The sequence below is a fragment of the Pleurodeles waltl genome, chromosome 7 (assembly GCF_031143425.1).
Source record: "Pleurodeles waltl isolate 20211129_DDA chromosome 7, aPleWal1.hap1.20221129, whole genome shotgun sequence".
NCBI classification, from domain to species: Eukaryota; Metazoa; Chordata; class Amphibia; order Caudata; family Salamandridae; genus Pleurodeles; species Pleurodeles waltl.
Genome location: NC_090446.1, coordinates 579,531,853 through 579,544,668, shown reverse-complemented (window position 1 = coordinate 579,544,668; position 12,816 = coordinate 579,531,853). Strand labels below are relative to the sequence as shown.

At 45.9% G+C, this 12,816-nt stretch overlaps 1 protein-coding gene across 2 annotated transcripts in view; it reads left to right on the top strand.

Annotated features, from left to right (window-relative positions):
• Positions 1-12,816, top strand: part of FBRS (fibrosin) — a 319,454-nt gene that overhangs the window by 218,755 nt on the left and 87,883 nt on the right. For both annotated transcript variants that reach the window (XM_069244392.1, XM_069244391.1), the window contains exon 12: positions 5,452-5,520. In XM_069244392.1, coding sequence (XP_069100493.1) covers positions 5,452-5,520 — 69 coding nt within the window. The remainder of the gene's footprint in view (positions 1-5,451; positions 5,521-12,816) is intronic.

The window sequence follows — 12,816 nt, the reverse complement described above, 5'->3', positions numbered from 1 at the left end:
AGGCTTCAATGGAGAAGGGGGTGCCCCGGTTCCAGTCTGCCAGCAGGTAAGTACCCGCGTCTTCGGAGGGCAGACCAGGGGGATTTTGTAGGGGGGGGGGGGGGGGGGACACAAGTTAGCACAGAAAGTACACCCTCAGCAGCACGGGGGCGGCCGGGTGCAGTGTGCAAACACACGTCGGGTTTCCAATGTAAATCCAAGGGGTCTCTTCAGCGATGCAGGCAAGGGGGGGGGGGCTCCTCTGGGTAGCCACCACCTGGGCAAGGGAGAGGGCCTCCTGGGGGTCACTCCTGCACTGGAGTTCCGATCTTTCAGGTCCCGGGGGCTGCGGGTGCAGAGTCTTTACCAGGCGTCAGGCAGTCGCGGTCAGGGGGGAGCCTCGGGATTCCCTCTGCAGGCGTCGCTGTGGGGGCTCAGGGGGCGACAACTCTGGCTACTCACGGTCTCGCAGTCGCCGGGGAGTCCTCCCTGAAGTGTTTATCCACAAGTCGAGCCGGGGGCGTCGGGTGCAGAGTAGCATGTCTCACGCTTCCGGCGGGAGATGCAGTCATTTTAAAGTAGCTCCTTTGGAAACAAAGTTGCAGTCTTGGGTGAACAGGGCCGCTGTCCTCGGGAGTTTCTTGGTCCTTCTAGAGCAGGGCAGTCCTCTGAGGATTCAGAGGTCGCTGGTCCCTGGGGAGAGCGTCGCTGGAGCAGTGTCTTTAGAAGTGGGGAGACAGGCCGGTAGAGCTGGGGCCAAAGCAGTTGGTGTCTCCGTCTTTTCTGCAAAGGGTTTTTTCAGCTTAGCAGTCCTCTTCTTCTTAGGTTGCAGGAATCTGAGTTCCTAGGTTCAGAGGAGCCCCTAAATACAGAATTTAGGGGTGTTTTTAGGTCTGGGAGGGCAGTAGCCAATGGCTACTAGCCCTGAGGGTGGCTAAACCCTCTTATTGCCTCCTCCCAAGGGGAGGGGGGTCACATTCCTATCCCTATTGGGGGAGGGGGGATCCTCCATCTGCCAGATGGAGGATTCCTAAAAGTCAGTCACTTCAGCTCAGGTTGCCTTAGGGGCTGTCCTGACTGGCCCAGTGACTCCTTGTTTTTCTCATTATCTCCTCCGGCCTTGCCACCAAAAGTGGGGCCGTGGCCGGAGGGGGCGGGCAACTCCACTAGCTGGAATGCCCTGGGGTGCTGTAACAAAGGGGGTGAGCCTTTGAGGCTCACCGCCAGGTGTTAGTCCTGCAAGGGGGAGGTGATAAGCATCTCCACCCAGTACAGGCTTTGTTACTAGCCACAGAGTGACAAAGACACTCTCCCCATGTGGCCAGCAACATGTCTCGAGTGTGGCAGGCTGCTAAAACCAGTCAGCCTACACGGGTAGTTGGTTAAGGTTTCAGGTGCCTTTCTAAGGTTCCCTCTGGGGTGTATGTTACAATAAAATGTACACTGGCATAAGTGTGCATTTATTGTGCTGAGAAGTTGTAGCCATTATGTGCTGTGGAGTTCGTGTTTGACAGACTCCCAGACCATATCCTCTTATGGCTACCCTGCACTTACAATGTCTAAGGTTTTGTTAAGGTTTTGTTTAGACACTGTAGGGGCACAGTGCTCATGCACTGGTGCCCTCACCTATGGTATAGTGCACCCTGCCTTAGGGCTGTAAGGCCTGCTAGAGGGGTGACTTATCTATACTGCATAGGCAGTGTGAGATTGGCATGGCACCCTGAGGGGAGTGCCATGTCGACTTACTCGTTTTGTCCTCACCAGCACACACAAGCTGGCAAGCAGTGTGTCTGTGCTGAGTGAGGGGTCCCCAGGGTGGCATAAGACATGCTGCAGCCCTTAGAGACCTTCCCTGGCATCAGGGCCCTTGGTACCAGGGGTACCAGTTACAAGGGACTTACCTGGATCCCAGGGTGTGCCAATTGTGGAAACAAAAGTAGAGGTTAGGGAAAGAACACTGGTGCTGGGGCCTGGTTAGCAGGCCTCAGCACACTTTCAAATCAAAACATAGCATCAGCAAAGGCAGAAAGTCAGGGGATAACCATGCCAAGGAGGCATTTCCTTACACATGGGTTCCTGTTTTTCATTCTTAGCTACCCCTTGCTCCCTCATGCCCGTGAACATGTTTGCATATGTATGAACAAAAGCAAAGCCAATGCCTGTGCCATCTTTCTGCAAATATTTGTAAAAGTGTTACTGTATAGCTGTTTCCGTCATCTTTATCTAAGTTTATTGTTCCTGCTTGGAGGCAGTGTTCCATTTGTCTTGACCACCCTGATGTTTAGTAAGCTATATTGTTACACATAACATACCTAACATGCTCCTGTACCCCATGGTCTTGGGTGGGATGTTTCCTGCACTGCTTTGTGAAGCTGTTCTGCCTTTGACCTTTTGTCTGCACAATCATGTTTCCAACTATTCCCCCCCCCCCCCCTCCCCTTCCTCCTCTGCATCAGACTTTGGCAAAAGAAGATATAGAAAATGTAATTAAATTGACAAACCAATCTAAACTGGTCACAGTTACGCACTTTGACATATGGGCAAATAAACATCTAAAACACAGTCTGAACAGTAATACAAATGCCTTCTCGTAGTTTTGGTTGAGACTGGGAGCCTTCGGTTACTGAAGGCATGAGCTGGTCGTGCCTCTCAACCCTTCCCCAGTGATTCCTTGTGCAGTGATCAACTTTGCTAAGTCAGTGTGTTAAAGCAGAGACTTAATCACATCCGCCAGAGAAGGTCATCTTAAATCTGGGACCTTTGTTTTATTCTTGGTCAGTCTGAAAATATCACCTCCTTGTTACCATCACCCTTTTCGTCAATTGAACGAGTGGCTTTTGACGCCAGTGTACTTGCTTTGTATGGCCCAGTGGTTGTCTAGCTCCTGAAAAAAGTCTACTGCAACCCGTAGATTTTGTGATACAGGGTCCTGCTTGTGAATGTCACCTTACAGACAAATAGTGTAAACTGAACCACAATTTTGACATTTTCCCACAACTTTTTAACTTAAAACACCTGTTGAGCTTTTAAATGCTTTCAGGACATAAGTAATTAAGACATTGAACACTTGTGGGCAGCAGTCTGGCAACCATCATATTGCAAGGTAATGCCAGGGAGTCCTCAAGGAATGAATACTGTTTGGCTGGTGGTCATTTTCATGACCATGTTCGCAGGCTACAATTATGTTTAGGCCTGCCTAATCTTATTCTGATTAATCTTTGGCTATGTGAGGCAGCTTGATCAAAGTAGAGTCTATGCATGAGGCTAGTGCTTCCCAACTTTATTGATCTGACAGTATTGGCCACAGGGCTGTCTTTTAAATCAGTTAAAGCGCTTGTGTGAGAGCTGTAATCACTTTGAGCCAGGACCTCTGTGCCAGAATGTTTTAAGAAATTAGAATTTCTTTTTTTTTGGGAGTGGGGAATAGTTTGTTTACTATTTCATTTACTGCAGATCTTTTATTTTTATAAAGACTGGGCATTGAATTTATTTAGGGTTATAGTATATTCTTAATGCCTCAACTTTCCTTAGTAAGCTTTTATAGTTTGCCCACCTAGTTCATTTCTTGTGCCTAAAGAATCTCTTCTCTATTCAGTTTGGAATGCAACCTTATTGTGTTTCTTGGATACCAGTGGTGATTTACAGTGTGTCTCTTTAAAAAAAAAAAAAAAAAAAAAAAGCAGTGGCCAGTAACCTCTGTCCAAGGTCCCCAGCAAAAGGCCTCACCCTGGCATAATCACTCCTCCTTTACACACGCAATGCTTCTCCTTGGTGAACATAAAGGATTTCCTTCTCTACCCTGGTCACACAAGCAAGGTGACCACCACAGTCATTCTCAGACTTGGGTCCAGTCTGGAGGTAAGGAAGCATTCTAACATCCTATCCTTGATGTGTCTGTCTTCTGCAGGGGCATACCGGAGACATTGAGCACCCCTAAACATGCCACGTTCTGAGTGTTTCAGTGGACTGCCGGTAAATGGAAAACGTGTAACATTTCAAAGCTTGCAGGGTCCTTGAATCCTAGTAGAGCATTCTTGCTTTTGAATTTTGTTTTGCTTCCTGTTCAGTGTTGGCTTCTGTCTCAAGAATTACTTTGCTCCTATTGCCATGGGAAATTCACAACACTCAGTGTGAGGGCTGAGTTTCATTCAGGGACTGTGTATCTTTTTTTAGATTCAATGTGGTTAATATATTTGGATGCCTTTTGGTAGAAGGGATTTGGCTAGAGACCTCCTTTCAACCAGGGAAATTGGTTTTGGGGAGTACAGTAGGAGAGTATATGTGCAGGCTGGGGTGTCCCTCTTGTATAGCACATGTGGATTCCAGTGATTCATATAGCTATATTGCTAATTTGTGATTCGCACATTACCAAACTTTCAGAAGGCATCCTTCATACCTGTTGTGGGGGCTACAGCCACGGCAGGACATTAAAATATTGGTTTTGCTGGCTATTTAAGTGGCTTCTCTAACCTGTTTACTCTGCTGCCTTTCTAGCTTTATTTCTCACACTTTCTTCCTTTTAAAATAGGTTTTTCAAAAACCTATGATGCTTTCATTAACACTTTCAAATGTTATAATTGCCTTCTTCCTTCCAATAGAGGTTGTAGATAGGCTTCAGAAAAACTACTTAAATATTTAATTACTAAAAATGTAATTACATTGTGAATGTTCCTTGGGTTCCTGTGCATGTGCTGGATTACTTATTGTTGACTTTATTGAAGTTTCCCATGATAGTTAACTAGAATTACAAGTAAACAACTTGACTCTTGTTTAGCCCCAAAATGCCCATGTGAGCTCTCGGATGCTCCATCAGTCATTCAACTCCATATGTCCTTTCTTCAGATATGTTTTAAATGTGTTGTCATTGAATGTAAAAATAAATAAACTTTGTTTCTTAAATGAACAGATGAATTTGATTATATAGCTGTCTTTATATGTCTGGTGACATTAAGTTTCACTTCAAAGCTTTTTGTGCCATTTTTCAAAAGGCCCAGCTTTTTCAAGGGATCCTTGTGTCATTAACTCATAACATTACCTGCCTGACTGATGTAGCTTTACATTTTGAGACGTAGGGCCCATTCTGTTCTTCAAAAGAGCATTGTCAAATGTATTTCAGTTAAGATACCTATCTGTATAATAATTAGGTACACTTCACTTTGTTTTTAATGTATTTACTTTTATTTTGGGTCAGTTAATGGGGTTAATATTTTGCATACCATTGAGCTGTAATAGATGTGTTGGGTTTTCTGACAATAAGTTAACCTAATTTTCTGTGATTTCTTTAGTTTTATTGTTCATTGATGTCTTTCATAAAAAGAGGTTTCCTTCATGTATTTATGTGGTTGTTGTTTTCTACTAAACTGGTTTGGGTTCCAAAATGGTTTTAGATTGTTATTTGGGTACTGAGGACCCTGTCATGGTGAGCTGTAGTTACTGCTCCGGTTGTAAGTGTAACTGCTCTTCTGATTACAGAGCACAAGTTCTGATTTGCCTACAAGGCTAGGGACAGTTCCTCCTTCAATGTCGCAGAAAACACCCCAGGTAAGGAATCTAGTTTTGTTCTTCCACCACTAAGGATCAGGATTGTCAGATCCATGTGTGTCAAACATTGCCACTGGCTTTCTCCTTATACATTACTGTGGAATAATCAGTTTATTCTAAGAAAAAATAAGCTAAAAAATGCACTTATTTGTTATGTGAAAGGTCTTGACCAGAAACATATGTTCGATGGCATCTGTCGCTGTAGATACGCATGTTTTGCATAGCTCGCCATCTGGTGTTGGGCCGGAGTGTTACAAGTTGTTTTTCTTCGAAGAAGTCTTTCGAGTCACGGGACCGAGTGACTCCTCCTTTTGTCTCCATTGCGCATGGGCGTCGACTCCATCTTCGATTGTTTTTTTTCCGCCATCGGGTTCGGACGTGTTCCTGTCGCTCCGAGTTTCGGAACGGAAAGATAGCTAATTTCGGAAGATTTTCGTCGGTATTGTTGCGTTCGGGATCGGCGTAGTTAGATTCAACACCGCGTCTAAGATCGAAGAGCTCCGGTGCCCTTCGGGGTAATTTTTTCGATCCCCCGTCGGGGCCTGGTCGGCCCGACCGCGTGCAGAAGAACGCCGATGGAACGGACCCCGTTCCGTTTCTGTCCCAAATGCCACAATAAATACCCCTATACAGACCAACACTTGGTCTGCAACCTGTGCCTGTCACCTGAGCACAGTGAAGACACCTGCGAGGCCTGTCGTGCGTTCCGGTCCCGAAAAACACTCAGAGACCGTCGAGCCAGAAGACTTCAGATGGCGTCCGCGCCGACAGGCCACCGGGAGTTCGAGGAACAAGAAGAGGAGGGAACCTTTTCGATCCAAGAATCAGACTCCGAAGGATTAGACGATACACAAACCGTGAGTAAGACGTCGAAAACCACTCAGAAGAAGATTTACAAGGCCCAGGGGACGCCACTGCCACCAGGCCATGGCTCGACCCATAAATTCGGTGACCGACCGTCGGCACCGAAAAAGGCCCAAACAGTGGCGAGATCGTCCGACTCCGGTCGGGACACCGGCACGCAGCCTTCTCGGGACCGAGAAAGTGCTGGAGACAAGCATCGACACCGAGATACCGGTGTAGACACGGCTCGACGCCGAGACAGCGGCACCGAAGAAGATCGACGCCGAGAGGTTTCGGCCCCGAAAAAGAAAAAAGTCACCTCGGAGCCGAAAAAAGATGCAGACAGGGTTTCGGTGCCAAAACAAACTGCAACCGACCCAGTTTCAGGCTCTTATACAGAAGAGCACTCGCTAACCTCCCAAATGCAAAAGCATAGGTTTGAGGAAGAGCTACACTCAACTGATGTAGACCATAGGCAAAAGCGTATTTTCATACAGCAGGGAACAGGAAAAATAAGCACCCTTCCCCCTATTAGAAGAAAGAGAAGATTGGAGTTCCAAACTGAACAAACACCACAAACAAAAGTGGTGAAAAAAGTTACCCCACCACCCTCTCCTCCACCTGTGATTAACGTCTCACCAGCACAAACTCCATCACATTCCCCAGCTCACACCACCATGAGCCAGGGTGACCAAGATCAAGACGCATGGGACTTATACGACGCCCCAGTGTCAGATAACATTCCGGAGGCATACCCTACGAAGCCATCTCCACCAGAGGACAGCACTGCGTATTCTCAAGTGGTGGCTAGAGCAGCACAATTTCACAATGTAAGCAAGCCTCCACTCAGAACAGGTCGAGGATGACTTTTTATTCAACACACTCTCCTCCACACACAGCTCCTACCAAAGCCTGCCTATGCTCCCTGGTATGCTCCGGCACGCAAAAGAAATCTTTAAGGAGCCGGTCAAAAGTAGGGCAATCACACCAAGAGTGGAAAAAAAGTATAAGGCGCCTCCTACAGACCCGGCTTTCATCACTACACAGCTGCCACCAGACTCTGTCGTTGTAGGAGCAGCTAGGAAAAGGGCCAACTCCCACACATCTGGAGATGCACCACCCCCAGATAAAGAAAGCCGCAAGTTCGATGCAGCTGGTAAGAGAGTCGCAGCACAAGCTGCAAACCAGTGGCGCATCGCTAACTCCCAGGCACTACTTGCGCGCTATGATAGAGCCCATTGGGATGAGATGCAACATCTCATTGACCATCTGCCCAAGGACCTACAAAATAGGGCAAAACAAGTGGTTGAGGAGGGACAGACCATTTCCAACAACCAAATCCGCTCCTCCATGGACGCTGCAGATACAGCTGCACGGACAATTAATACATCTGTAACTATCAGAAGGCATGCATGGCTCCGAACGTCTGGATTTAAACCAGAGATTCAGCAAGCAGTTCTCAATATGCCTTTTAACGAAAAAGAACTGTTCGGTCCAGAAGTGGACACAGCGATTGAGAAACTCAAAAAAGACACGGACACTGCTAAAGCCATGGGCGCACTCTACTCCCCGCAGAGCAGAGGGAATTACAGCACATTCCGTAAAACACCCTTTAGAGGGGGGTTTCGGGGGTCAGAGCACACAAGCCAGCACCTCACAGGCAACACCGTCCAGTTACCAGGGACAGTACAGAGGAGGTTTTCGGGGACAATATAGAGGAGGGCAATTCCCTAGGAATAGAGGAAAATTTCAAAGCCCCAAAACCCCTACTACTAAGCAGTGACTCACATGTCACTCATCCCCTCCACACAACACCAGTGGGGGGAAGAATAAGTCATTATTACAAAGCATGGGAGGAAATCACTACAGACACTTGGGTTCTAGCAATTATCCAACATGGTTATTGCATAGAATTTCTACAATTCCCTCCAAACATACCACCAAAAGCACAAAATTTGACAAAACATCATTCCAATCTCCTGGAGATAGAAGTGCAGGCACTATTGCAAAAGAATGCAATCGAATTAGTGCCAAACACACAAATAAACACAGGAGTTTACTCACTGTACTTTCTGATACCAAAGAAGGACAAAACGCTGAGACCAATCCTAGACCTCAGAATAGTGAACACATTCATCAAATCAGACCATTTTCACATGGTCACACTACAAGAAGTATTACCATTGCTAAAACTACACGACTACATGTCAACTTTAGACCTCAAGGACGCGTATTTCCATATACCAATACACCCATCGCACAGGAAATACCTAAGGTTTGTATTCAAAGGAATACATTACCAATTCAAGGTACTGCCTTTCGGATTAACAACCGCACCAAGAGTCTTTACCAAATGTCTAGCGGTAGTCGCTGCACACATCAGAAGGCAGCAAATACATGTGTTCCCATATCTAGACGACTGGCTAATCAAGGCCCATTCGTTAATAGAGTGCTCAAATCACACAAATCAGATCATACAAACCCTCTTCAAACTAGGGTTCACCGTCAACTTCACAAAATCCAACATTCTGCCGTGCAAGGTACAACAATACCTAGGAGCCATAATAGACACAACAAAAGGAGTAGCCACTCCAAGTCCCCAAAGAATTCAAAATTTCAACACCATCATACAACGCATGTATCCAACACAAAAGATACAAGCAAAGATGGTATTACAACTCCTAGGCATGATGTCTTCATGCATAGCCATTGTCCCAAACGCAAGACTGCACATGAGGCCCTTACAACAGTGCCTAGCATCACAGTGGTCTCAAGCACAGGGTCATCTTCTAGATCTGGTGTTAATAGACCGCCAAACTTACCTCTCGCTTCTGTGGTGGAACAACATAAATTTAAACAAAGGGCGGCCTTTCCAAGACCCAGTGCCACAATACGTAATAACAGATGCTTCCACGACAGGGTGGGGAGCACACCTCGATCACCACAGCATACAAGGACAATGGAACGTACATCAAACAAAACTGCATATAAATCACCTAGAACTTCTAGCAGTTTTTCAAGCACTAAAAGCTTTCCAACCAATAATAGTTCACAAATACATTCTCGTCAAGACAGACAACATGACAACAATGTATTATCTAAACAAGCAAGGGGGGACGCACTCCACGCAGTTAAGCCTGCTAGCACAAAAGATTTGGCGTTGGGCAATTCACAACCAAATTCGCCAAATAGCACAATTTATACCAGGGATCCAAAATCAACTCGCAGACAATCTCTCTCGAGATCACCAACAGGTCCACGAATGGGAAATTCACCCCCAAATTCTGAACACTTACTTCACTCTCTGGGGAACACCTCAAATAGACTTGTTTGCGACGAAGGAGAACGCAAAATGCCAAAACTTCGCATCCAGATACCCACACAAACAGTCCCAAGGCAATGCCCTATGGATGAACTGGTCAGGGATATTTGCTTACGCTTTTCCTCCTCTCCCTCTCCTTCCTTACCTGGTAAACAAACTCAGTCAAAACAAACTCATATTAATAGCACCAACTTGGGCAAGGCAACCCTGGTACACAACGCTGCTAGACCTATCAGTAGTACCCTGCATCAAATTGCCCAACAGGCCAGATCTGTTGACACAACACAACCAAAAGATCAGACACCCAGATCCAGCATCGCTGAATCTAGCAATCTGGCTCCTGAAATCCTAGAATTCGGGCACTTACAACTTACCCAAGAATGTATGGAAGTCATAAAGTAAGCCAGAAGGCCATCCACCAGGCACTGCTATGCAAGTAAATGGAAGAGGTTTGTTTGCTACTGCCATATTAATCAAATACAACCATTACACACAACTCCAGAACATGTAGTGGGTTACTTGCTTCACTTACAAAAATCTAACCTGGCTTTCTCTTCCATTAAAATACACCTTGCAGCAATATCTGCATACCTGCAGACTACCTATTCAACTTCCCTATATAAGATACCAGTCATTAAAGCCTTCATGGAGGGCCTTAGGAGAATTATACCACCAAGAACACCACCTGTTCCTTCATGGAACCTAAATGTTGTCCTAACTAGACTTATGGGTCCACCTTTTGAACCCATGCACTCCTGCAAAATACAGTTCCTAACCTGGAAGGTTGCATTTCTCATCGCCATTACTTCCCTAAGAAGAGTAAGCGAGATTCAGGCGTTTACAATACAAGAACCTTTTATACAACTACACAAGAATAAGGTCGTCCTAAGGACTAATCCTAAATTTTTGCCAAAGGTTATTTCACCGTTCCATCTCAATCAAACAGTGGAACTTCCAGTGTTCTTTCCACAGCCAGATACCGTAGCTGAAAGGGCACTACATACATTAGATGTCAAAAGAGCATTAATGTATTACATTGACAGAACAAAGAACATCAGAAAGACTATAAACAACTATTTATTGCATTTCAAAAACCTCATGCAGGAAACCCAATATCAAAACAAGGTATAGCCAGATGGATAGTTAAATGCATCCAAATCTGCTACCTTAAAGCTAAACGACAGCTGCCCATTACACCAAGGGCACACTCAACCAGAAAGAAAGGTGCTACCATGGCCTTTCTAGGAAACATCCCAATGCAAGAAATATGTAAGGCAGCCACATGGTCTACGCCTCACACATTCACCAAGCACTACTGTGTAGACGTGTTATCCGCACAACAAGCCACAGTAGGTCAAGCCGTATTGAGAACATTATTTCAAACTACTTCCACTCCTACAGGCTGAGCCACCGCTTTTGGGGAGATAACTGCTTACTAGTCTATGCAAAACATGCGTATCTACAGCGACAGATGCCATCGAACTGAAAATGTCACTTACCCAGTGTACATCTGTTCGTGGCATCAGTCGCTGTAGATTCGCATGTGCCCACCCGCCTCCCCGGGAGCCTGTAGCAGTTTGGAAGTTACCTTCAACTATTTGTATATGTATCATCTCAACCTTAAATAGGTACATACTTAGTCACTCCATTGCATGGGCACTATTACTACAATTCAACTCCTACCTCACCCTCTGCGGGGAAAAACAATCGAAGATGGAGTCGACGCCCATGCGCAATGGAGACAAAAGGAGGAGTCACTCGGTCCCGTGACTCGAAAGACTTCTTCGAAGAAAAACAACTTGTAACACTCTGGCCCAAAACCAGATGCCGAGCTATGCAAAACATGCGAATCTACAGCGACTGATGCCACGAACAGATGTACACTGGGTAAGTGACATTTTCATTAGCTCACAAAACTAATGGATTGACACTGTTTAGAATGTTAACTGTGATAGTGTTGCACATCTTTGGATACACAATTGTATGAATTTTTAAGCTATTTAAAATATATAAACTGGGTTGATGTCAGTAGAGGGTTTTTGGGGCTGTTCTTGTTTGCAGTGTTACACTGGCATTTGCAATCTGAGATTTACGTGCAAACGAACTGCCAAATGTTAAGCTTCTGTACTCCTCTGAGCTTAAAGGCGAAATGTATTTTCAATTTGAAACTAGCATTAAAGTGTGAAGTGTGAAATTCTGGAGGGAAGGGGATTGGGGGGGGGGCCTTCATTACCTAGCTTCAAGGAGACGAACATCAAAAAATGGGAAGCCAAGAAAACTGATTTGGGTTCTGCTATTTTGGCTTCAATGCAGTTAGTACACAATCATTTTGCATGAGAGTGGATATTACTCTTCCTTCTGCCTCTGCACATTGTCTTTTGAGTTATTTGGTTTCATAGACTGGTATTAGAGCATCAAAACCACGTTTAAGTAGAAAATGCTTCAGAATTTGATTTTGTGTAACAGAATAGGAATGAATGCCCCAAGATTTGTCAAACTGCAGACCCTGTTCTGTTCTTTTATATAGTTAATCTTTTGAGTTGGCGCTTTTACAAGGGGGGGTGGTTCGTCATCTCTGGGTGGACACGTCGTGGGAGTCACGTGGGGTCCTCTCTGCGGTGTTAGTTTCTCTGGACACGGGCGTTGGGTGCAGAGTGGTGGGGACTTAATCTTCAGGAGTGAGGTGAGTCCCTTTAAAGATGGTTTCTTCTTGTTGCTTTGGGCAGAGCCGCTATCCAAGGGAGTTTCTTGGTCCTTTGGAGTTGCAGGGCAGTCCTCTGAGTCGGCAGAGGTCGCTGGGCCCGCAGGATGCAGCAGGTTCTTTGAATCTGGAGACGGAACGGTAGGGCTGGGGCCAAAGCAGTTGTCTCCTTCTCTGCAGGGTTTTTAGGTCAACAGTCCTTCTTTGTAGTTCGTCAGGAATCTGATTTCCTGTGTTCATGGTCGCCCCTGAATACTGAATTTAGGGGTGTGTTAGGGTCACAGGGCAGTAGCTGGAGTGCCCTGGGGCATTGTAACACGAAGCCTGAGCCTTTGAGGCTCACTTCTAGGTGTTACAGTGCAGGCTTCGTTTCTGGCCTCCGAGCACAAAGGCTCTCACCGCAAGAGGTCAGAAACTCGTCCCTCAGTGG